Source organism: Neolamprologus multifasciatus, chromosome 16, assembly GCF_963576455.1.
Source record: "Neolamprologus multifasciatus chromosome 16, fNeoMul1.2, whole genome shotgun sequence".
NCBI classification, from domain to species: domain Eukaryota; kingdom Metazoa; phylum Chordata; class Actinopteri; order Cichliformes; family Cichlidae; genus Neolamprologus; species Neolamprologus multifasciatus.
Genome location: NC_140454.1, coordinates 30,849,292 through 30,872,596, shown reverse-complemented (window position 1 = coordinate 30,872,596; position 23,305 = coordinate 30,849,292). Strand labels below are relative to the sequence as shown.

The 23,305-nt window shown below is 40.0% G+C and overlaps 1 protein-coding gene across 1 annotated transcript in view; it reads left to right on the top strand.

The window, feature by feature from the left end:
- The window catches only part of LOC146501072 (tomoregulin-2-like), a 143,557-nt gene that overhangs the window by 13,212 nt on the left and 107,040 nt on the right, over positions 1–23,305 (top strand). Inside the window, exon 2 of the mRNA XM_085134664.1 lies at positions 1,261–1,370. Within this exon, the coding sequence (XP_084990790.1) occupies positions 1,261–1,370 (110 nt within the window). The remainder of the gene's footprint in view (positions 1–1,260; positions 1,371–23,305) is intronic.

Genomic DNA, 23,305 nt, shown 5'->3' with positions numbered 1-23,305 from the left:
TTAGATGCCAAAAAGTATTTGCGACTCCCAGTGTTTTCATTTGCGTGGAAATGAACCTTTAACACCCAAATGGCTCTTTGGGTGTTAAAGGTTGCTGACCCCTGGCTTAGAGCAATAGAAAGCAGCCTGTCAGTCATGAATGCAATTTCATTTTGCATATAAGACAATTTACTGACAAGTCTTTGATATGTCATATCTAATATATTCACTGATTCATGATGATGTAATACAATTTATAGCTGAATAAGGATGATAGACATGTCAATATAAACTTCTGTAGTGAGACTACAGTCTGACCTAGGCATCATGGCCATGTTTATATAATTTAGCCATTTGGTTCATAAATATTCTCAGCAAAAAGTTTTCAGATTGGTTTGTCTGACAAATATCTTAAGCTATAAAATTTTATTCAGTGATCTTTCAAAAAAAAGTTCAGCTTTTCAACTTTTAACTTGGAATGCATTAAAATAATCTTTGTGCAAATAGATACTGCACAATTGCCGGGTTTATGTCAGCTGGAATTTGGTGGAATACACTTTAAATGTATTTTGGAAAAAGCTTTCATGCACATGTTACGGCCTTTGTGCCCGTGGCCTTTTTTAAAAGCAGTCACTTCAGGTAAGCTAACAGCCCTGAGCTCAGTCTACAGTCTCAGGCCCATGTGACTCGCTGATTTGATTCAGAAAGCTATGTTGGAGTCATTTGAGCTCCCTAACGCAGCCTGAATCGGATAATAGCCCAGTTTTGCCTCTGCTGGACAACGCCCCAGGAGTTAGTCTTGTTGTACATAAACAAATATTAAAGAGAAATGAATGGGTGGAGAAACAGAACAAATATGTTGTGTAGGACACAAAATTATACGCCATGACCTCAGTAATGAACCTAAATGTCACCTCTATTAAACATCTGAGTGCTTTCTAAAACGATGTATTAAAGAGCACTATCTACCATTCAATATCTCCAGCATCATCAGAACATCATGTAATATACCATCATCAAAAAATCTTTTGTTCACCTTTCAGCAGCGACTACTGCCTTTTCATTTGATCATTCTGGCAGCTAAGGACAAGGATTGCACTAGCATTGTGTTTTTGCACAGTAGACCTATGTGTTCCAAGAGTGCAGCGTGCTGAGGGAGATATGACTAATGGCAGAGGTTCATTAGGAACGACCCTGAATGGGTTTCAGGTTAGAGTTGCTTGAAGGCTCGACAGAAAAGCACTTAGTCACTGTTGTCTCTTGTTGGCTTTGGTCCTCCAGGTTCCGATGACCGGGACACAGACCTGTTCTTGTGCGACACCAACACATGCAAGTTTGATGGGGAATGTCTAAGAATTGGGAACATGGTGACATGCATTTGCGATTTCAAGGTAAGATGTGACGTTTCTGTTACTGTTTCATTGTGTCTTTTTACTACAACGTTTTTCCTTTTCCTTTTCCAACAAAAAATGTAAGGCGGAGGTTTGATTTAATTGTATTATTTATACATTTGAAGAACTGTAATAGTGTCTGCCTTTCCAGCTTTTCCAAAATGTTGCCAATATTTATGCTAACATACAGAATAGTTAGCACATCTGCTAACTAGCTTACTACATATTTCATGCTATATTTTTTTCAGGGATTGTGCCCATTAATTACCATATGTTGACACATGTTGGTTAACTTTCCACTTTTGTCCTTGTCCAGATGGTAGCCATTAAAACAGGCGCTAGTTTCAAGGTTATAGCACCAATGCTACAGTCACACAAGGGAAAACAGTGTTTATAGACTGCGGCACAAACAAAATAATTACAACTCTGTGCAATGAACTTTTAATCTCTTTGAATTTGAAATAGTTGCTTCTAACACAGGGACCAGGTCTGCAACCACTTGTGGTTTTATAGAATGTGTTTATGATGAAACAGCAATTAACTGTAGTAAATCAGCAAAAAACTTGCATATCTGCTGCCTTTTGTACATGAGGACACTCACATTAAAAAGGAATTCACAGTAAAAGCTTAGAGCTGGCCAAAACCCTGTGGCAGATTGGCGAATAACAATTTTGTCCCAAGTAGTTTGCTGTCCTGTTTTGTTGTTTTGTTTTTCTAGCATGACTGAGACATTACCTGGCTGGCGCAATCTATGTTAAATCTATGTTAATTTTGACTATTCATTTTGTTACCGTGTGAATTTGTAGCACTTGAAGAAATGCTTCATTGGAACAAAAAAAAATAGTGTGCACTGTACACTATAATCCCTCAATCCAATTGCTGCATTTTATAAATGCACAAATGATCATTCTAAACATCTGAGTAGTGTTATGTAAAATGATGATTACTAAGCGTCTAAAATCTCAGTTCAGTACAGCTGCAACAGTCGTGAAAACCAGGGCCATTAGTCTAGCCTCCTTTATTTTAATATATTTAACAGTCAAAGGCCAGGAGTGGGTGTGTTTTCTTGCTTTCAGCACAATAAATCTAAATGATTTGAGGATCAAATGCTAAAACTAATTAAAATTGCACTTGTAAAAATGGCACGTATAAAGAAAAATAATAATGAAACACAGCAAAAAACACACTTGTGTTATTGGAAATATACACCTATAATAACTTGAAAGTTAATCTGTGATGCGTCTGAAGAAAGAATTTAAAGATTTATAGAATCGATTGGATCGAAGTCCATTGTCTCTATTAGACGATATTAGGCCCAAGGGGAGGTGCTCGCATACCATGAGCCCTGTTTATAGCTTGCTCTGAAAGTTGACATCGCTATCCTGGTATACTACACTCTCCACATTCATAAACAAGACTGTCACTGATGAGACCAGAGACTGAAAGGCCCTCGTTAACGGCATAAATCTAGGAAATTAGGCTGTTCTTGATAATGACTCATACTTAACTTTATGGCCAGACCTATAATAAAAAAGGAGCAAGCCAGTCAGCAGAGTATTGATTTTTGTATAACGTTTGCAAGCTTTGCCAATGAATATGCTATACAGAGCCCCTGATAATAGAAACCACTGGGATCTGAGGATGTGGCACGTGTTCTCATCTGTCGCTTTTATCAGAACGTCATCAGCGCGAGCAGGCACTAGGCAGGCTGACACTCGATTGGTCACCAGTTTTTATCTCAATTTCGTACTTCCCTGGGAGCAAACGTTAACAGAGGCCTGCAGATAAATGACATTACAGCTCCATTCCTCTTCAAGAGATCTCACACTGATACTGCTGTCGCTGTGCATTCAGGCGCTCTCTGTGCTCTCGGAAAAGAACAGGTCACACCACAATTTCTGCCTTAACATCATGAGTCAGATGGCAACTTCTTATGCATCTTTGTTTTGTTTGTGAGGAGGAGTTCCTGATGTCAGTCTCTTTATTTCATCAGTCAACATAAACATGACCCCCCTAGCCTAGCAGGCGATGCCATGCCCTGAAATAATCAGTCACTACTAATCACTGTCAAATAAATGGATCCAAGATTTTTCTGCTGTTGGCAGTTTGTTCAACCTTTCAGAGGGGAACGTTGCATAAATTCTCATCTTGGATGGATTTCCTTTGTTCCAGAGGAATCTATGTGTGCACACATTCGCGCACAAAAACCTCAAGCAAGAGACATGCAAGGGACTGTGAAAAGGAAGAGAGTTTGATGTGGTTGAATCAATGGATGCTATTCATTGCCAAGATGCATTAGATTCGCCTCACACTGACTCTATAAAGAACCAAGACTTTCTCTCGCTAACCCAAGTCAAACTGCTACACAGCAGCGTGCGCTCTTGTACCTGAAAATGAGTTACGTCTTGTCTTTGCTAATGCAATGCCCTGACTAATCACATAAAGTTTGCCGGTAATTCATCTCACAGCAGCTGCCGGGCAAAGCTATTGTTGCCGGTTTGGTTTTGTTAATGTCAGGTCACAGTGCTGATTCCCAAAGGGGTTGTCCAGTCTAAAAGTATGTGCGCTCACGGTGATGTGAAATACTTCAACTCAAACTGTCCACTAAAGGGTAACTGGAACAATTTATTGTTCTTAGTAATGGTTCTTTTTAACAGAAAAGTTGAGAGTTGCTGGAAAAATATCCAATAACTAGACACATAATTTACATATAGCTGTTCTCAGACTCCGAAAGATATAAGACATCATGAAAGCAAATAAAGGAGGTTTAAATATAGGCAGGAATGTCTGGTTTTTTTTGTTGCTTTGTTATGTTTGATTACTGGGCTTTTTTCCCCCAAAAAAATAATTTAATGAATTTTCATTTTATTTATTTATTTTTTAGTAGTAATTCCAACAGGAAAACACACTTTTAAGTCATCTATCCTAAACTGTCATGGCTAAAGATAAAAGATGGATGTGGCAGGTGATGCTGGAGTAGCCTACTGGGACCTTTGGGACTATTTCCCGTTTTAACTGTTGAGCAAATGAAATTAGATAAACATCAAGTTAATCTGCTTTAAAAGTAAGACTCATATTGCACCTTTTACAGCTTTGATATTGGAGCCTCTGGATGGATGCTATAACCTGAGGGAATCCCCGCCTATATCACTAAAGTTGGTCTAGCACATAAAGGATTAGATCGGTCATTTTATCATTGATATTTTCTCTACAAAAACTGGCAAGAGATTAGGAGTCTTTTAATTATTACTGAATCTCTCTTGTAAAACAAGAAATGCATCAGATAAACTCGAGTTTCGCATGTTAGGGCTATTTGTACAATTGAGTATAAGAAATGGCCAAAAATGTCATTAAAAATAAAAAATGCACTCCTTAAAAATCTTGCAGTTAAAGGTTTTCATATATTTTTGAGCAAGTGCTAATGAAATGTTCTGCTATGAATGAGGATGGTCAAGAAGTTAGTTAGCGAGGAGGACAAGACTGCCTGATAGGATACCGGGAAAAACAATGTTTATGAACCACATTAACTAAGTAGAAAAACCACACAAACCCACAGAGAACATGATAAATGGATCCTGCATGAAATCCAGATGTTCATACGCTTCCCATGTTTACATTGTAGATTGGAAGAAATCTATCACGTAAATTCAAATAAGATTAAAGGCTATTGAGCCAAGTCATCCATATTTTTTACAGCATTTCACATACATAAAGTCAAAGATACAAGCAGAATTATTAAATGAATAATTGATTAAAGTTGTTAAATCAATAGCTTGAAGGTATCCATGAAATTACAGCCGCATTCTGACTTTAATATCAATCAATACTGATGGATTTAATACTGGGGTGGGGGGTTTGCATAACTTAGTGTTGTTTAGGAGACTGATAAGAAACTAAAAGAAAAATTTTTTTAAACTTTTTATTTTGTACTTTTTCCAGTTTTATAGTACATGCAAACAAAAATATGAAAAAAGAACACAAAAGAAACAAACTAAAAGGAATAAAGGACACCTAATCTGTGGAAGAGGAAAAAAACAACAACGAGGAGAGGTCCCTGCCTTATGGGGCTGAGTGAGTCTTATAGGCTATCCATTTTGTCCACTGTTTTCAGTGTTTGTCAGATTTTAGTCTCAAAGTGTAAGTCATTTTCTCCATTATATATATGTCCTCGATTACATCAGTCCATTCTTCCAATTTTAAAGGGTCACTTTTCTTTTTGCTTGACAACAACATAATTTTAAACAAGTAATGGTCCTCCTTTCTTACATTTTCCCATATTCCAAAATACATTACTTGTGCCTCACACGGCACGTCATACCCCAGCACTTTCTTCATTGTTACTGCAATGCTTTCCCAGTAAGGTTTGATATTTTTACACTTCCAAAACACATGAGAATGATTGGCGTTCCCGTCTCCACATAATCTCCAGCATTGTTGGGGTGTTTTCAGCTGCTTGCTTTTGATATAAGGAGTAATAAAGAACCTAATCACATTTTTCCAGCCATATTCTCTCCATCGTCTAGAGCTGGTGGAATTATGCTGTGTGAGACATACGGATCGCCAGTCATCCTCTGACAACTCAAGATGTAATTCAGGTTCCCACTTTTGTTTGATATATAATGTTTCATTCCTATTCAAATTTTGCAGGCCATTATATAATTTCAATAAAATTCTTGATGGAGGATTTTTATATGCACCTGTTATTATTTCTATTATATGGCTTCCTTCTCTAAGGAACTTCTTCCTAATTTCTGTATTGTAAAAATGTCTTAATTGAAAATACCTAAATAAATCTGATTTATCCAGTCCAAATTGTCTCTGTAGATTCTCGAAGGATTTGAATGTTTTCCCGTCTATTATTATGCACATTGCTGTAATTCCTTTATTGACCCATCTTAAAAATGTACTATCCCATTGGCCATTTTGGAATTTTCGAGAATATGCAGGCCAAATCAGCAATTTACAGTCTTCTATAATTCTATATTTCTTCACTATAATCCACCAGAGTTTAATAGTGAATTCAGTAATGAGATTTGTGTTTGTAGACTGGATAGTTTCTTCTCCCAATCTTGCTTGTGGATGACATGATAAGCAATAATTTATCTCCATATGCTTCCATTTTGAGGTGTAATCCAGTGAACACCAGTAAACAATATATCTCAGCTGGGCTGCATAGAAATATTCCTTGAAATTCGGGAGGGCAAGTCCTCCTTTTTCTTTTCTTAATTGGAGTATTTTAAATCTTATTCTTGGCTTTGTCCCTTTCCAAATAAGTCTACTAACTAATTTATCCCATCTACCGAATTGTGCATCTGGTATATGGACTGGCAATGAAGTGAATAGATACAGTAGTCGAGGAAGCACATTAATTTTTATTACCTCTATTCTTGAGCTAAGGTCCATGACAAGTGGAGCCCATTTAATCAAATCTTTTTGGATTGTATTATTAATCTTTACATAATTTGCCTCGTATAGTGTACTTATTTCGCTAGTTAGATAGACACCTACATGTGGTATCGAGGCCAATACCGGTATTGGTGCATCCCTAATAGACACCTAAATATTTGATCTTATTTGAGTCCCATTTTAGTTTATATTCGTTTTGAATTGAATCTTTGGGGAAATAATTCAGACAAAGTACTTTAATCAACCGAGGAAAGGTTGTGTCAGGATCCTGTAGGTATATAATTATATCATCAGCAAAGAGACCTATTCGTTGTTCAATTTTAGAAACTAAAACCCCTTTTAAGTCTGCACTTTGCCGTATATACTGAGCCAAAGGCTTGATATACAGAGCAAAAAGGGCTGGACTCAGGCAGCAACCCTCCCTGGTTCCTCTGAAGAGCTCAAAACTGTCTGTCAGGTCCCCATTTATTTTAACTCTAGCCAATGGCCTGTGGTACAAGGATTGTATACACTCGATGAAGATACAGTTAAACCCCATTCTTTTCAAAACAGCAAAAAGAAATATCCAAGAGACTCTATCAAAGGCCTTTTCAGCATCTAAGCTCACTAAGGCTGTTGGGATTTTCTCTTTATTAACTTCATTAATTATATGCAATGTGCGTCATATATTATCTTGTGTCTGTCGCCCCTTAATGAACCCTGTCTGGTCTTCATCCACCAGATCTGGGAGAAACAGCTCTAAGCGTCTTGTGATTATGGATGTAAATAATTTATAATCCACATTTAAGATTAGATAAGAGGCGATAAGAATCAGTTTTCCTTGTTTTTACCTTCTTTTGGTAAGACTGATATAATCGTCTCTTTCCAAGAGGGTGGAGTTTTAGCGTGTTTTAATGTCCAGTTAAAGGAATCTATCAAAATAGGAGCCAAAACCTCTTTAAAAGTCTTATACCACTCATTGGGATACCCATCACTCCTTGGACTTTTATTAGATTTCAATCTCCTTATTGCCTTATCCAGTTCTTCCTTAGTGATTGGTTTAGTTAAAAATTCATTTTGAGTTGTCCCAATAGAAGGAAGGTCTAACTGATCCAAGTACTCTTCAATTTCTTGTCTGTTTTCTGGTTGGGTTGATTATACAATGTTTTATAATATTTTTGAAAAGCATTTTTTATCTGTTTTGGTTCATATAGTAGTTCCTTGGTGTTTGGATCTCTAATCTTATTAACTGCATTACTTATTTGTATTGATTTTAACAGTTTAGCCAGTACTTTGGTTGCTTTGGAACCAGACTCATAAAATGTTTGTTTTGTGAATCTCAGTTTCTTTTCTATTTCCTCCATAGACAGATCGCTTAGTTGTTTTCTTACATCTTTAATGCTTTCAGCCAAGTCAGCACTCAAATCTGTATGCCGTTTTTTTCTAAATCCCTTAATCGTTGTTCTAATTTGAATTGTGTGAGTTTTTTCATTTTTTTGATATGGGTAGTCCTTGATATCAGATACCCTCGAATTACTGCTTTAACAGTATCCCAAATTATTGTTGGATCCATCTGTTCATCCTTGTTGTCAGCAATACAGAATTGTAATTCTTTTTTAATCTCTTGTACCACAGATTCATTGTTAAGAATACCAGTATTTAATTTCCACAATGATTTCTTATTCTGATTATATAAGTGAATAGTCAAGTGTATGGCATTGTGATCTGACAGATCAGCTATACCGATATTACAATCTATGACTCTATGTTTATCGCTTCTATTTATCAAAAAGACATCTATCCTTGAGTGTACCTTATAGGCTACTGAAAAATGTGTATAGTCCTTCTCCAGAGGGTGTAATTCTCTCCATACATCGCAACGATCCACTTCCTTCATAAGTAAATTAAGAGCCTTGGATTTATTATTTTTTCGTCTTTTTAAGCTTGTAGTATCTTTAGTATGATTTAATACACAGTTCCAGTCACCCCCACATATCACAGTCCCTTCACTAAAACTAATATTTTTTTCAGATAGTTTTTGATAGAATTTTGGGTTGCCCTCTGGAGGGGCATACACATTTATCAGAGATACCACATTATTATTAATCCTCCCTTTAACAGCAATGTATCTACTAGGGATGCACCGATACCGGTATCGGGTATCTGCCTCGATACCACATTTTCTAAAGTACTCGTACTCTTTAAAAGTCCCCCGATACCGGGGATCGATACCACGGTCTGAGACCTGTCTATGTTTGAGCGGCATGTAAGGGGTTAATCACAGGCGCTGAGTGGGCATTTTAAACCGCCTTAGCCTACTCCCGCCTCGAGGACATTCAGGGACAGCTCAACCAGCCAATAAAGAGACTGCAGCAGGACGTACAGACGCGCTGGAACAGCACGTATTATATGCTCCAGTCCCTCATTGAGCAAAAGCGAGTGCTGGGCGTGTCCGAGCATGAACTCCCTGACTATCTCACCGCTCACCAATGGGCTCTTATGGAGACGACTGTTGCCATCCTCACTCCCTTTGAGGAACTAACTAAAAAAGTGAGCAGCTACAACGCACTAGCCTCTGATGTTATCCCAGCTGTGACTGTGCTAGTGAGACTTCTAAACAGAGAAACAGACGAGTAAATACCTCTCAGCCCCATGTAGCAGTGTGGAAAGTGAAAGGCTTTTTAGCTCAGTGTCACACATTATAGATGAAAACAGAAACAGTCTGACTGCTGATAATGCAGAAAAGCTACTTTTCTTTTAAAAAAACCCTGCCACTCACTTTTTCTCTCCATTAAGTGAGTCATCTTAGACTTGATGTTAATACCTACCTCAGTTGCACTGACTGCCACAGTTCTATGTTGGTGGATGTTGTTAGTTTATTCAAATATTGTGCACTAAATAGCAAAGATGTTTATTAATGCCCCTTGTAAACTCTGCCACTTTGGACAACACGATAAACTGAAAACAATACTTGAGTTGCACTGTCACTGTTTAATTTTTTTTTCACAATTATTTATTCTGTAATATGTTGCATACAACATGCTTTTCGTTTTAAATAAATGTTCTTAATTCCAAACCAGTCCCTTGTTTTTTTTTTGGTTTTTTTTTTTGGTTTTTTTGTTAAATTATAGGACTAAAGCTTTTACCTGTAAATTTAAATCATGTTTTTATTAAGTACTCGGTATCGGCGAGTACTGAAATGCAAGTACTCGTACTCGTTTCCAAAAAAGTGGTATCGGTGCATCCCTAGTATCTACCATCCTTGTCACAGACTTCCTCTAACATTTCAAAATTTACCGTATTAGAAATTAAAGTTATAACTCCTCTTTGTCTGCTATTCTTACATGAGCTGTAAAAGTAATTTACATAGCCAAACTTTTTAAATTTTTCATGTTCTTCTTTTGACATATGAGTTTCTTGAATGAATATAATCTGCGCCTTGTGTCGTTTCAATTTAGATAACAACCTACTCCTTTTAACCGGATTCCCCAGACCGTTGATATTGATTGAGATAATGTTTATTTTACCTACACCACTCATGACTTGTACAATGTGCAGTAACCATCCCCTCAGATTTGAAAAAACAAAAAACAATATTACTAAACATAAAACAAAAAATAATCAAAAACTTGCGACTCCCAATTACTAGGAAAAAACAATCTCCCACCATGACCCCGTTGGTAGGTCTAGGGTAAAAACCTCCATAAAGGGAGGGCCCTATAAAAAGTTTGAAAACTGAAAATATTGTTCCCATCTTATAGTCCAACGTATTTACCTCCGGTGTTGCTCGTCCCGTTCTTTGAATTGATGAGGCAACCCTGTGGTATTCTGATCAGTGGAAGGGGAGAGATGTCCCCCGAACTAATCAACATTTCTCTGAAATTCCTCCAGCTTTTTTTTAGCTCTCTGCCCCGGGGAGGTAATTTGCTCTCGACGGGAAATTGGGACCCGTTTCCACTCTCCACACCTTCTAATTAGCGCGTCCTCCTCCTCAGATACCACCGGGATCTGTACATCATATCCCCGCCTCTGCAACTCCAAAGCCGCATCTCGTGCATTGCTGTAGTTTCTGACTCCGTCCTGCCAATGGATCCGCATGCTCATGTAGGGAGTTTGGAAGCGCACACCCGCGTCCTTTAATATCCATTTAACTTCTCTGTATTGTTTGCGCTTTTGGACAATATCTGATGCATAATCATGATCAAAATAAATCGTCTTGCCATTCACCTGGATTTTTCCTGGAAATTGATAAGAATCGGGCGTTGGAATTCTCCAGGGCGGGGTTTCTGTATGGGGATACGATGGGCCCGCTGGATCTTGAGTTCCAGCCCGTCTGGTATAGGTATTTCATGCTGTAGCAACTCCGAAACAAAGTCTTGGACGGATCTCCCCTCGGCACCTTCCTCCACTCCAAACATGCGTATGTTATTTCTGCGGGATCTTGACTCTAGATCCACCAGCTTGTTCTGAATAAATTTCTGTGCTTTCAAACTTTGGAGGAGCGCTTCAGTTAACTCCAATGTCATGTCTTCTATATTTCCCACTCGGCCCTCAGCTTCCCCCACTCTCTCCGACAGAGTTTTTATGTCCTCCTTTATCTTATCGAATGCCCAGTTCCTGCTGTAGCGTGTTGATGTCTTCTCTCAGCCTTTCGTTATCTTGTTTCATTTCAATGATTCGATAGCTTTTAATAGCTCGCCAGCCGAGTCGCTAATTATACTGTTCGGGGCTCGTGCAATCTTGTCCTGTTGCATTGTTAGCATTTGTTTTTGCAGCTTTGTCCTGTCCCCTTGGCATTTTGGCCTCCTTTTGCCTTATTCCTCACCAACTACGTTCGCCTTATTCAGTTGAGTTGTCTGTTAACGAGTTTTCGGTGTTTTCTATTCCTGATTGTAGGGAGCAGCCACCAAATGCGTCCACTCACTGCGCCATGACACCCTAACTTAAAGAAAAGTTTAAACTGAATTGTGCTGTCATTTATCCCGTTTTCTCCACCATAAAAATGGTTTGTAGCTTGAAGCTAGTGGCACATGATGTCTTAATGTATCAGCTCTTACATGTTCAATAGATTCTTAGAAAAATACAGGAATCAGATAAAGTGTTGTTGTTTTTTTTATATCTGTAATCAGATAAAGTTAGAACAAAGTGCTACAGTGTTTGGTAGGTTAGAATAAAATAGGAAATAGTTTTTCCCCACAAGTAATTAATTAATAGTATAAGTATGCATAGCATACCTTCATGAGTCTCTTCCAAACACAATAGCAAGGTTTTTGGGTCAATAATGAATGCAGTAATATTCTTCAGAGAAAGTTCAAAATCTGTCATAGCCTACAGCAGGAACAAATTCAGGAACAGTTATGCTCTTGTTCCTGCTGAAAACAGCGTTAACATTATAGCTACAGCTCTGTAACACTAGCTAACACTACTTGGCTTACACTTTTTGCATTTTGTTTAATTTTCTGCTGGATTCATGCATTTAATCGACAAAAGGTAATGATGGCAAATGAATTTTAATGGCAGCAAAATACTGGTACTTAGGTGCAAATTAGTGCAACAGGTCAATCAATTAATTTAATTTGTGTGAAGGAGAGTGAGCAGAGGAAGCTTTATTTATCTGCAGTGTAATTACACAATGAATTTGTCTCTCACGTTAGAATTTAATAAATGTTTTCTATCAAAGTCAGTGAAATTACCACTAAATGTTTTCAGTGGCTTAGTGTATTAAACAAAATAAGATGACACTTTAAAGGCAAATGTCCTTTCAAAAACATCGGCGACACCAACGTTATCAATTACTGCTTATTAAGCCTGTGTTTATTCAGGTAAGTGAATCAGTAGAAGAATTTGGGAGCAAGTTAAAAATAAAAAATGCAAATGCTAGAAAATTTAATCATTTTTACAAAAATTTTGAGTAAAAAAAGTGTTGACAAAAATCATGACCAAAGCATGTGATAGACTGTGTGCAAGCAAATCTTTGCCAGAAATTCCTTTTGAAAGGCGTTCAAGTCTCAAAGGGCAGAGAGTTGGAAAGCACCGTGAGTAGATCCAACAGCTCTGTTTATGAGTAAGATGTTACATTACAGCTGAATGTGAATGGAATATGTGTAAAATCATTCAAGCATCTCCCGCCGAAGGTGTTGCAGATGAATGAGAGGCAGATGTTAACACAGCAGATGTAAGTAATGTGATGGGTCATTTATCTCGGGATTATGTACTACTCGAGGCTGATGACTACCAGCCCAGAGTCCTTGTAGTGTTCCAGGTAGGTCATGTTTAGTTTATGAAAGTTTCTGCAAATTGCCTGGCACCAGTAACACATTTCCTGAAGCAGTATACTGAATGTTATTGCTGCTCTGGATAGTTTAGCCCTGTTATCTTGAGAAATACTTTTTTTTTCTCTATTTAAGAATCGAATCGCATAAAAGACTCTTGCAGGATTTTATCTGTGTGGCTGTTTATGAGTTTGCCAGAGTGACATTCAACTAGAACTACAACATGAGTGACATGTTTCTGTTTGTCATCCTTTCAGTACAGTGTTCCGCTAGGGTTAGCTATAATGCAGTTCACCTTTCACGGCCTCGCTGTTTATTTTTGTTCAATTTTGCGTGTTTTTTTTTTTCCAGCGCATTGTGTTCTGCGTTTTGATCAGCTGTAAACCGCTGTCAATCAATCTCCTCCATCCATGTCTCCTGTACAGTGCAGAATGCGTTCAGTTTGTGAAATTTACATAAATCTTCAATCACTATCAGTGTGACTCTGAAGTGCTGTATTGTATGTTTGTGTTTTTGAGTTTCATCCCCAACAAAAACATCCATCCATCTTCTTCTGCTTTATCCGAGGCCGGGTCACGGGTGCAGCAGCCTAAGCAGAGAAGCCCAGACTTCCCTCTCCCCAGCCACCTCCTCTAGATTATCCGAGGGAACACCAAGGCATTCCCAGGCCAGCCGAGAGATATAATTTCTCCAGCGTGTCCTGGGTCTGCTCGGGGGCTTCCTCCCAGTGGGACATGCCCAGAACACCTCACCCAAGAGGCGCCCAGGAGGCATCCTTGTCAGATGCCTGAACCACCTCAGCAGTGCGAGCTGGAGGCCATCACCCGATGAAGCCAACAGAACCATATCATACGCGAAAAGCAGAGATGAGATTCTGAGGCCACTGAAGTGAAAGCCCTCCGCCACTTGGCTGCGCCTAGAAATCCTGTCCATAAAAATTATGAACAGAATCGGTGACAAAGGGCAGCCCTGGCGGAACGAGTCCGACTTATTGCCAGCAATGCGCACCAAGCTCTTGCAACGGTTGTATAGGGATCAAATGGCCCGTAGCAGTGGGCCAGACACCCCATACTCCCGCAGCACCTCCCACAGGACACCCCGAGGGACATGGTCGAATGCCTTCTCCAAGTCCACCGCCCAACAATTTTCTCAGTCGAAGTCAGCAGCGCTCCACCAGCACTATACACAGTGCAGGTAGAGCACCGCGTTCCCCTCTTAAGACGCCTGACGGTTTGCCAGAATCTCTTCGAGGCAGTCCAAAAGTCTTTTTCCATGGCCTCTCCGAATTCCTCCCACACCCGAGTTTTTGCTTCAGCCACTGTCCGAGCCGCATTCCGCTTGGCCTATCGGTATCTCTCAGCTGCCTCTGAAGTCCCACAGGCTAACCAAGCCCGATAGGACTCCTTCAGCCTGGTGGCTCCCTTCACCTCTGGTTTCCACCATTTGGTTCGCGGGTTACCACTATGACAGGCACCAACCACCTTGTGGCCGCAGCTCAATGCAGCATCTTCAGCAATGGAGATGCTGAACATGATCCATTCGCACTCAATGTTCCCAGTCTCCCTCGGAATGCTGTTGAAGCTCTGCCGGAGGTGTGCGTTCAAGATCTCACGGACTGGGGCCTCTGCTAGACGGTACCAGCACACCCTCACTACGCGTTTAGGTGCACCGGGTCTGTCCAGTGTCCTCCCCCGCCACCTGATCCAACTGACCACCAGGTGGTGATCAGTTGACAGCTCAGCCCGTCTCTTTACCCGAGTGTCCAGAACGTATGGTCACAGGTCAGGTGATACGATTAGAAAATCGACCTGCGGCCTAGAGCGTCCTGGTGCCACGTGCACTTATGGACACTCTTATGTTCAAACAAGGTGTTCGTTAAACTGTGATTTGCACAGAAGTCCAGTAACAAAACACTGCTCGGGTTCAGATCAGGGAGGCCGTTCCTCCCAATCATTGGAGCACCTTCCAGCACCCCCCCCCCCCCCCCCCCAATGGACTCTAAGAAGGTGGGTACTCTGAACTGCCACTTGGCGCATAAGCTCAGATGACAAACAGGACCCATTCACTGACCCTAAGGCGCAGGGAACAAACCCTCTCATCCACCAAGAAGAACCCCAACGTACAGGCAGCAAGCCGAGGGGATATTAGAATACCCACCCCAGCCCACCGCCTCTCACCAAGCGCAACTCCAGGCTGAGATAGAGTCCAGCCTCTCTCCAGGAGACTGGTTCCAGAGACCAAGCCATCTAGCTGATACCTCTCAACCTCACGCACTAACTCAGGCTCCTTCCCCACCAGAGAGGTGACATCCATGTCCCAATTGCCAGTCTTGGTAGCCAGGGATCAGTCCGCCAGGGCCTCTGCTCCTGGCCCCCACCCGGCACACAATGCACCCAACCCCTATGGCGCCTCCTGCGGGTGGTGGGCCTGCGGGAAGGTGGGCCCATGTCCCCTTTTCGGGCTGTGCCCGGCCGGGCCCCATAGACTAAGGCCCGGCCACCAGACGCTCGCCCTCGGGAACCCTCCCCGGGCAGGATAAACTGTTCCCTCGATGTTTTCTTCATAAGGGTCAACAAAAACAATGTCGACAAAACATTTTGCACCATCAAAGGCACCTGCGGTAGCACCCAAAAGGCAGAGGAAGATGGTAACCATCGCACAAAAAGTTGGACTTCTGGACACGGGTTTCATCTTTGGTTTCATTCTATAATACTGGACTTATTTTTCTACGAAGGTTAGAACTTTGAGAGTTTTTAAACAAGAGAGACAAGCGTGAAAATGTTCATGCCTGTCTGAAAAAAGTGTATAAAGTGTGTAGTGAGGGGTTTTATAGCCCTAAAACCTCTATAATAATTGAAAAAAATAAAGCTGGCTACTTCGCAGATTTCACATTTCACGGGTTATTTTTAGAACGTAACTTCCGCAATAAACGAGGGACCACTGTAATCCTTATAATAAAAGTGCCTTTTAGATTCATAATCATAATCCCACAGTGTGAAAGTGTACGCTTAAAGTTTTATGAATAGGCACTAAAAATCTACAGCTGATTTTCCCTTTAGGCTGCTTTGAAAATACATTGGCTCTGAGGATCTCATTTAATACGGCTTCACAAAGTCTTAATGTTGTCTGTGTGGGTTTAAATAAAAATGTCATAGTAATAAATAAATATAGGAAAAAAGTAGTTGACTTTTTTGTCTGTCTTCGTAAAAGGTTTTGCCCTCTTTATCACCTCTTTGTAACTTTTCATCTTACTGTCTGTTTGAAGATGAAACACTATGCTTAACATATGGAGGACTCTGTGAGTCATTCTACACATGTAAAAATACATTTGGGAGACAAACTCCCTGGTATCACTTTCTGTTGCCAGTAGCAGTAACACTGCTGTGTTTGGGCAATTACCCTGCCACCGACGCTATCAGATGGTTATCAAACAATTGCTGCGCATATTGGATGATTTGACTAAAAAGGAGGTCGTCCAGCCCTATTACATCAATCTTTTATATACCCTTGTATATTCCACAAAAACAACAACATTATTCATTCAAATAGGCAAAACGACCTCTGAGCGCCATGTGTACGTGTTTTCCTCATAAATTACCTTTTGTAGTCATGGAGATAACACATCGTCTGAGACAGAAGTAGTTTAACGTCACAGCAGTGCAAACGCTCTTAGAGAGGAGGTTTAGGGTGGACAGTGTGCTTTGACATGCAGGGGCAGCTGTTCCCATCCTGTCTCCCACTATGACTTGTAACTGCTATTTTATGGTATATTATATGTAATTGAGATCCTTATCTGTGGAAAGCTATTAATATCGCGTTTAAAAATAAGACCAGTTATTAGCTAATAACACAACTGTATACAATCAGGCATATGTAGCACCTTTATTATATAAACTGAAGAAGTTGGGAAGTTCCTGTGGCTTTTGATGGCAGCAAGACATCTCTAATAGAGCTGGGACAGCACCATGTTTACCACTGTGGAGCATCCCCTCTTCAGTCCATAAAAGCTGGTTACTGAGGAGATCAGTTGCTGGGTTTATGGGAGAGATTGTTGCCCCTTTCTTTTCTGATATATGATTCTAACTGCTCAACATTCCTGGGTCTTCTTTGTTGTATTTTTCACTTCATGATGCACCAAGTGTTTTCAGTTGGTGAACGGTCTGGCCTGCAGGCAGGGCAGTTCAGCATGTGGACTCTTCTGCTCTGAAGTCATGCTGTTTAAATAGATACAGTGTTCAGTTTAGCATTGACTTGTTGAATAATGCAGTGCCTTCCCTCCCTGAAAAACATAATGTCTGGATGGGAGCACATGATGCTCTAAAACCTGTATATACCTTGCAGCACTGATGGTGCCTTTCCAGATGTGCAAGCTGCCAATTCCATAGCCACTAATGCATTGCCATATCATCAGAGATGGAGGCTTTTGAAGTGAGTGCTGATGTCAAGCCAGATGGTCCCACTTCTGTTCACTCCAGAGTATCCGGCATCCATGTTTTCCAAATTATTTATATGACCATAGATTACATTTTCATTTTGCCTAAATCAATTTTTAATGAGAATAGAAGGCCCATAGTAGAGAGTGACATTTCTGGATTGGGTTCACATATGGCTTCTTCTTTAAAAGACAGAGATTTTACCTGCTTCTTGGATGATATGCTAAATTGTGTTCACAGACAGTGTTTTCTAGAATTTCTGAGCCCATGCCTTGATTTCTTTCACAGAAGCATAAATGGTTTTAATGTAGTGCTCTACACCTCTAGCATTAATTTTTGACCTTGTCCCTTGCGTACAGTGATTTCTCCAGATTCTATTTTGAGTTTATGAACTGTAGAAGAGGAGTTATTTACAGCCTGTGCATCATTTTGAAATTCGTAGATTGGTGAACTCTGTACACATCTTTACTTCTGAGAAACTCTGTAAGATACTTTTTTGTATCTAATCCTGTCAGCAAGATGTTGCCAATTAACCTAAGTAGTTGTAAAATGTTTCTCCAGCTGTTTCTATTTCACACCACTTACTTTTCCAGCCTTTCGCCACCCCCGTCCCAACTTTTCTGAGATCTGTCACTACTATCAAATTCAATGAAAAATTTTTTTTTCTTAAATGGCAGTTTTTGTAAGTTTGAACATTTGATATGTTTTCGATATACTATTGGAGTGAAATAGGAGTTAATGAGACGTCCAAATCGTTTCATTTTCACAGCTCAACTTTTGCGAAATTTGGGTTGTATAGATTACCTGCCCCCTAGTGGATCGTCGCTGCAATGAGGGAAGGGGAGTGTCATTTTTACCTATTCTACCTACCTATAAGAGAGTTAAAATTTAGCGAGACAAATATTGACTTGAAGTTAGAAAGATATACAGAGCAATACTTCAGGCCAGGGTACACAAATGTTGTGTATGCAGGTAGTGTAGTGTGGTGTAAAATCTGTGCATGCAGGCACTATCCTGTCTGCCCTCTCTAAATGCATCCAACACTGTACATTCAGACTGCAAAGCAAATTTATTGACTTTATATAAAAGAATTTAGGATAATGTTGGCAGCACATTTGGTCCTCAATGTGCTCCCTGCTGGTTGTTTGATGTGGCCACTCCTCGCTGTTATGCCTGACCTCAAATTGCTCTCCCACTTTTCACCGCCGGAAGCCGTCTAATGTTTGGGTTGTGATGGCCAGACTGCTGAAGCTCGCAGCACATCAAAGAGGGATGAGAGCTAATGTGGGTTCATATGATGTTGATGGGAGGGTGTGGAAGGGCATTGCGTCCTTCATATTGCACTAAACAAGAAGCTGTGAAAACGTTTTGACACACACCTTTCAGAAGCACGTACACACAGCAACAAATGCCTGCGTGCACCTTAAACAGCGGAAACACACCTGGCCTTCCCTCTTTCCCCACCTTCCTCCTTCAACAGATTAACACAACACCCCATTCACTTCCACACAAATAAGCTAAAATCATGAAATCCACACACCACCACACAGGCCCAGGTGGTACTGACAGTAGCTTTTGATGTAGACCCCATTCCATATATTTGCATTCATTTATAATCATTTTATCCAGGGCCATGTGTACCTACTGGGAGTGAGCTTTTGAATAATGAGTTTATTTCCTCGAGCTGACCAGTATCACAGTTTTGTCAGTGATCTAGATTTGGCCGTTCGCTGCAGCGAGTGGTCAGCAGTGTGACTTTCTTTCACATCATGGAAATCAGTTGGTGAAATTTGATGGTGGAAAAAGACTGTCGCGGAGAGCTCTCATGTACATATTATGAAGTCATCACTAAAACAATGATTGGATATGATCTACCTTTTAATATAACAGATTTTACAGATATTACAAAATCGCAGTTACATGTGTTTAAGTTACTTTCTTTAACAGCGATGAAGAACAAATTACATTAGTCTTAGCTTGAACTTTTGAGTTTGGTTGAGCAAGCACATCAGTTAAAGCAGCAGCATTTTTGTGGGAGGCATTCCTAAAGAAAATACAAAATACACCCTTGGTTCAAGTGGTTCTGCTCCATGAAGAGACGTTCTGTTATTTCAGCTCAGGTTTTGAACTATTCCTGCTGCAAGTGCAACACAAAAGAGTTGAATGTTGTTGCTCTAAGCATTTTGTTCTGCTTTGAAATGTTTGAAAGTACTTCATAATGAAAAGCAACATTTTTAGATTAGTTTCTGTAAAGATTAGTTTCTGAATTATTATGTTTTAGTTGAGTAGGAGGCTTTGAGACACACAAGTGGAATTCCAATCTTTATATCAGAAAGGACCACTAAAAGAAGATGGTTATTTCCATCTGTAGCAATTTATATTTGGTCTTAGGGTGCTCTTCTGGGACCTCGAGCTCTCGTATACATAGAACACATAGGACAGAGGACACATCCTACCATGAGCATAGAAAGAAAGTATTTGGCTGTTAAGAAAGCAGTAGGCGTCACTGACTTCAAATCGATTAGTCAAACAGGTTGAAAAGAGCTGCTGGTGTGGAGGTGGGTTGCAAAGTGGCTCGCAGATGTGCAACAGCTGTAAGCAGGCTAAAGCAGATTTAACAGTTCACCCTATGTAAAAGTTAGCAAAAGCTGATATCAGATGCTTGACTTATTATGGTAGCAGCAGAAGTATTAGCATTGGCTGTGTCAACATGTCAGCACGGTCAACTAAGCAGGACAAAGCACCATCTGTGGAACAAATATGTCTCTTTAGTTGTTTGGGTCAATTAATTCTTCAGGTTGTTTGATCTTTCCTGTCAAAACTTTAACTCTGCAAGACAAATATACCAATTAATGTCACCAAGAGAAGTTAGCACAGGAGGTGAGTTTCTTTTTTAAAATTTGTTTCAAATGCAACGCCATTCATCACAAACAGGCAGTAATAATGAATGAATTAAAGGTTTCACTTGTACTTTTACTGACAGAATTTTTATTAATAAGCTTGCATGCGCTTTCTTGAAGTCTTGCAAAGCTTTTGAGATTATTATAGAATATTTCCTCTGTTGGTTATACAAACTCTTCTGCAGCCACAACTCTAACAGTTGGGTTAAAATCACAGCAGAGGCTACTTCTCTTAACATGAGCTCTCGTACCCAGATGTAGTGCATGTGATATATATCAGTGACAGCCTAAATATGTTCCTGTTACACTGGGAAGGCAGAGAAGGAAGACACTGGACTCGGGGAGGAATTGCGCTGGGTGTCTCTCCTGAAAAACGGAGGATCTGTGTCAGCTCCTCTGTGGCTCTGGCTGGCCTGTCAGACACTATTACAGAGGAGTCTGTCTCTGGCGACTCGGCTGGGGAGACTCCACAGGGACTGGCAGGCTAGGCCCTAATCAAGAGAAGACTGCGAAGCGGTTAAAGAGCAGAAGCACAAGCCACCTCCCAGTCTTCCTGTATCTCTCTCCATCTTCCTGTTGTCACAGTAACTCCCGTCTCTGTCTCCCTCTCACTTGTCCAAACAACTTGCCCTGCCTTGTTGCCGTCCTGTGCTACTCTGTCTTTGTCTTCTCCTTCATTGTAAAGACTTGACCAGTGTGCGTAAACATTGCAAGGCATCATGGGAAAACAGTTTGTCACTTACCCAGACAGTGCTTGACACTGCTCTATCCAGGAGGTCTGTGGAATACAACACATTGTCAGGCACAGAAAAGATTTGTCACTCTGACAGCACTCCACTGGGATTCATTGTTGTTTTTTTTCCATTCACCTTATATGACATCCACTGTTCTAAGTGTTTGCGATCCGGCTTTGCTAAAGTTTATCTTCAGCAAAATAAAACTTTACTACACTTATGGGACACTGCCTTTGTCAGCAACTCGGCTTTTGGTTGCTGCTAACTTCCGTGGTCTCCATTGTCCCTAGGAATTTTGATATAACTGGATCTGAAATGAAGCTGAGCCCAAGCCTGTCAGTGACCATTACAGATGCAGCAGCCCACACCACACTTTGTTCTTTGTGTGTGAGCCATCGTTAGTGTTTTGGTTGTCTCTTTTTCTTGCATGGATTAAGGTCAGCCCCATGCATGAACCGTATAATCTGATAAATGTTTTTTAGCACAGTGATGCAGCAGAATAGATGTTGTGAATTTTGACTTTGGGACAAACCCGTGCTAATGATTTGATATTAGAGAGTAAATCATATCAGAGAAGGCCTGATATGATTCTTTCTGCAAAAACATTAGATGAATAATTAAACTGTATGCAAAATACATTATTTCTCAGATAAAATAAATGTTTGTGCTGATGTTTAAATAAAACCCAGACATATTTTATCATAGATTTTTCCTGCTATCCCCATGTTGGACAATACGTAATCAATAGAACAGTGAACATGCTGAATTAACAATCTTGAACACTGATTGAGATTAAAGGGTTTATGGAAAGGTTTTGAGCAATTAGTTTGTTTGATTTACAGCCAAATTGTGGATTAACCATTAGAATATGTGCAAAATGTACTTTCTGAAAAAAGCATTTAGAAACACATGTTTTTGAAGTATTTTATTTAAACGATGACACTAAAATAAACCACAGGTAGATTATTTGAATAGTATAATGATTTCACTTGGAATTGCTTCTGCTACCCTTAAACATTTTTCTGAAAATGAAATATGAAAAATTGCTATAATTCTTAATAACAATTCTCAGTGCTTGAATGGATGGATAGAAGCTTTACATCAGGACCTAACGAGCCACAAGTGTGGCCTCTTCCTTTCCCTATTTTCACTGTACAGTCTTGCAATGATTTTTTTAAATGGTCACAACAGCGCATGTATTTAATTTTGTTCATGAACACACAATGTCAGGTATTTGGTTCACGCCAGTAGCTTTTAGAGTCACCTTTAACAGAAATAACCTGAAGTAATCATTTTCTGTAAGACTTTTTCCTTCTCTCACGCCAGTGTGGAGGAATTTAGGTCAGCTCTGCTTTATCACGTTCTCTCAAGGTCCACCCCAGCATTTTAGTCCGGTTGAAGTCTAGACTTTGATTATACCATTGAACCACCTTTTTCAGCTACTCTGTTGTAGATCTGGGATCATTGTTTTGTTGCATTACTCAATTCTGGCCCAGCTTAAGCTGCCTGATATTTGACTAGAATGTTTTAGTATAGAAAGGAGCTTATGAAGAACTCAATAACTGCAAGGCGCCAAGGTCATGAAGTTTAACGTTTAGCATCCAAACTGAGGTCTGTAGAGTCTTTGCAAGTTCTCTGAGCACTGCACGGTCTGGCCTTAGGGAGAATCATCAAGAATCAGTCAAGCCCATGGGAAATTAGAAAATTCACTCCGTCCATTGAAAGTTCATTGCGAAAGTTGGTTTCAGAAACGTTGCAACTTCACTAATTCATTTATTATATTATAATTATTATCATATAATACACCAGGAGGGGGCAATAACATTACAGGCAGACAGTGCCACCCTATGCCCTCTTCAGCCACACCCCTGTTGCCACAAGAAAAGAGCAATTCTAGTCCACATTTCGTGACTATTGGCCCACCTTTAGAGATACAGTGGTACAATTGAAGCTGAAACTGAAAAAGAAAAGGATAATTCTGTGTTTGGCACTAATGTGACAGGAAAGGAGACATGAGTCTCAGGAAGCAAAAGAAAAGCTGAACAGAATGTGTATTTTTTTTAAAAATCGAACATGGTATTTATGCATTATTATATACAGTCATTCCCCCTCTCTGAGCTCCCTTACTACCTCATTTCACTACAAGGTCAAATCACAAATGCTGCAGACATCAATCAACCGACGTCAAGGCAGGCTGATGGAAAGAGGGCG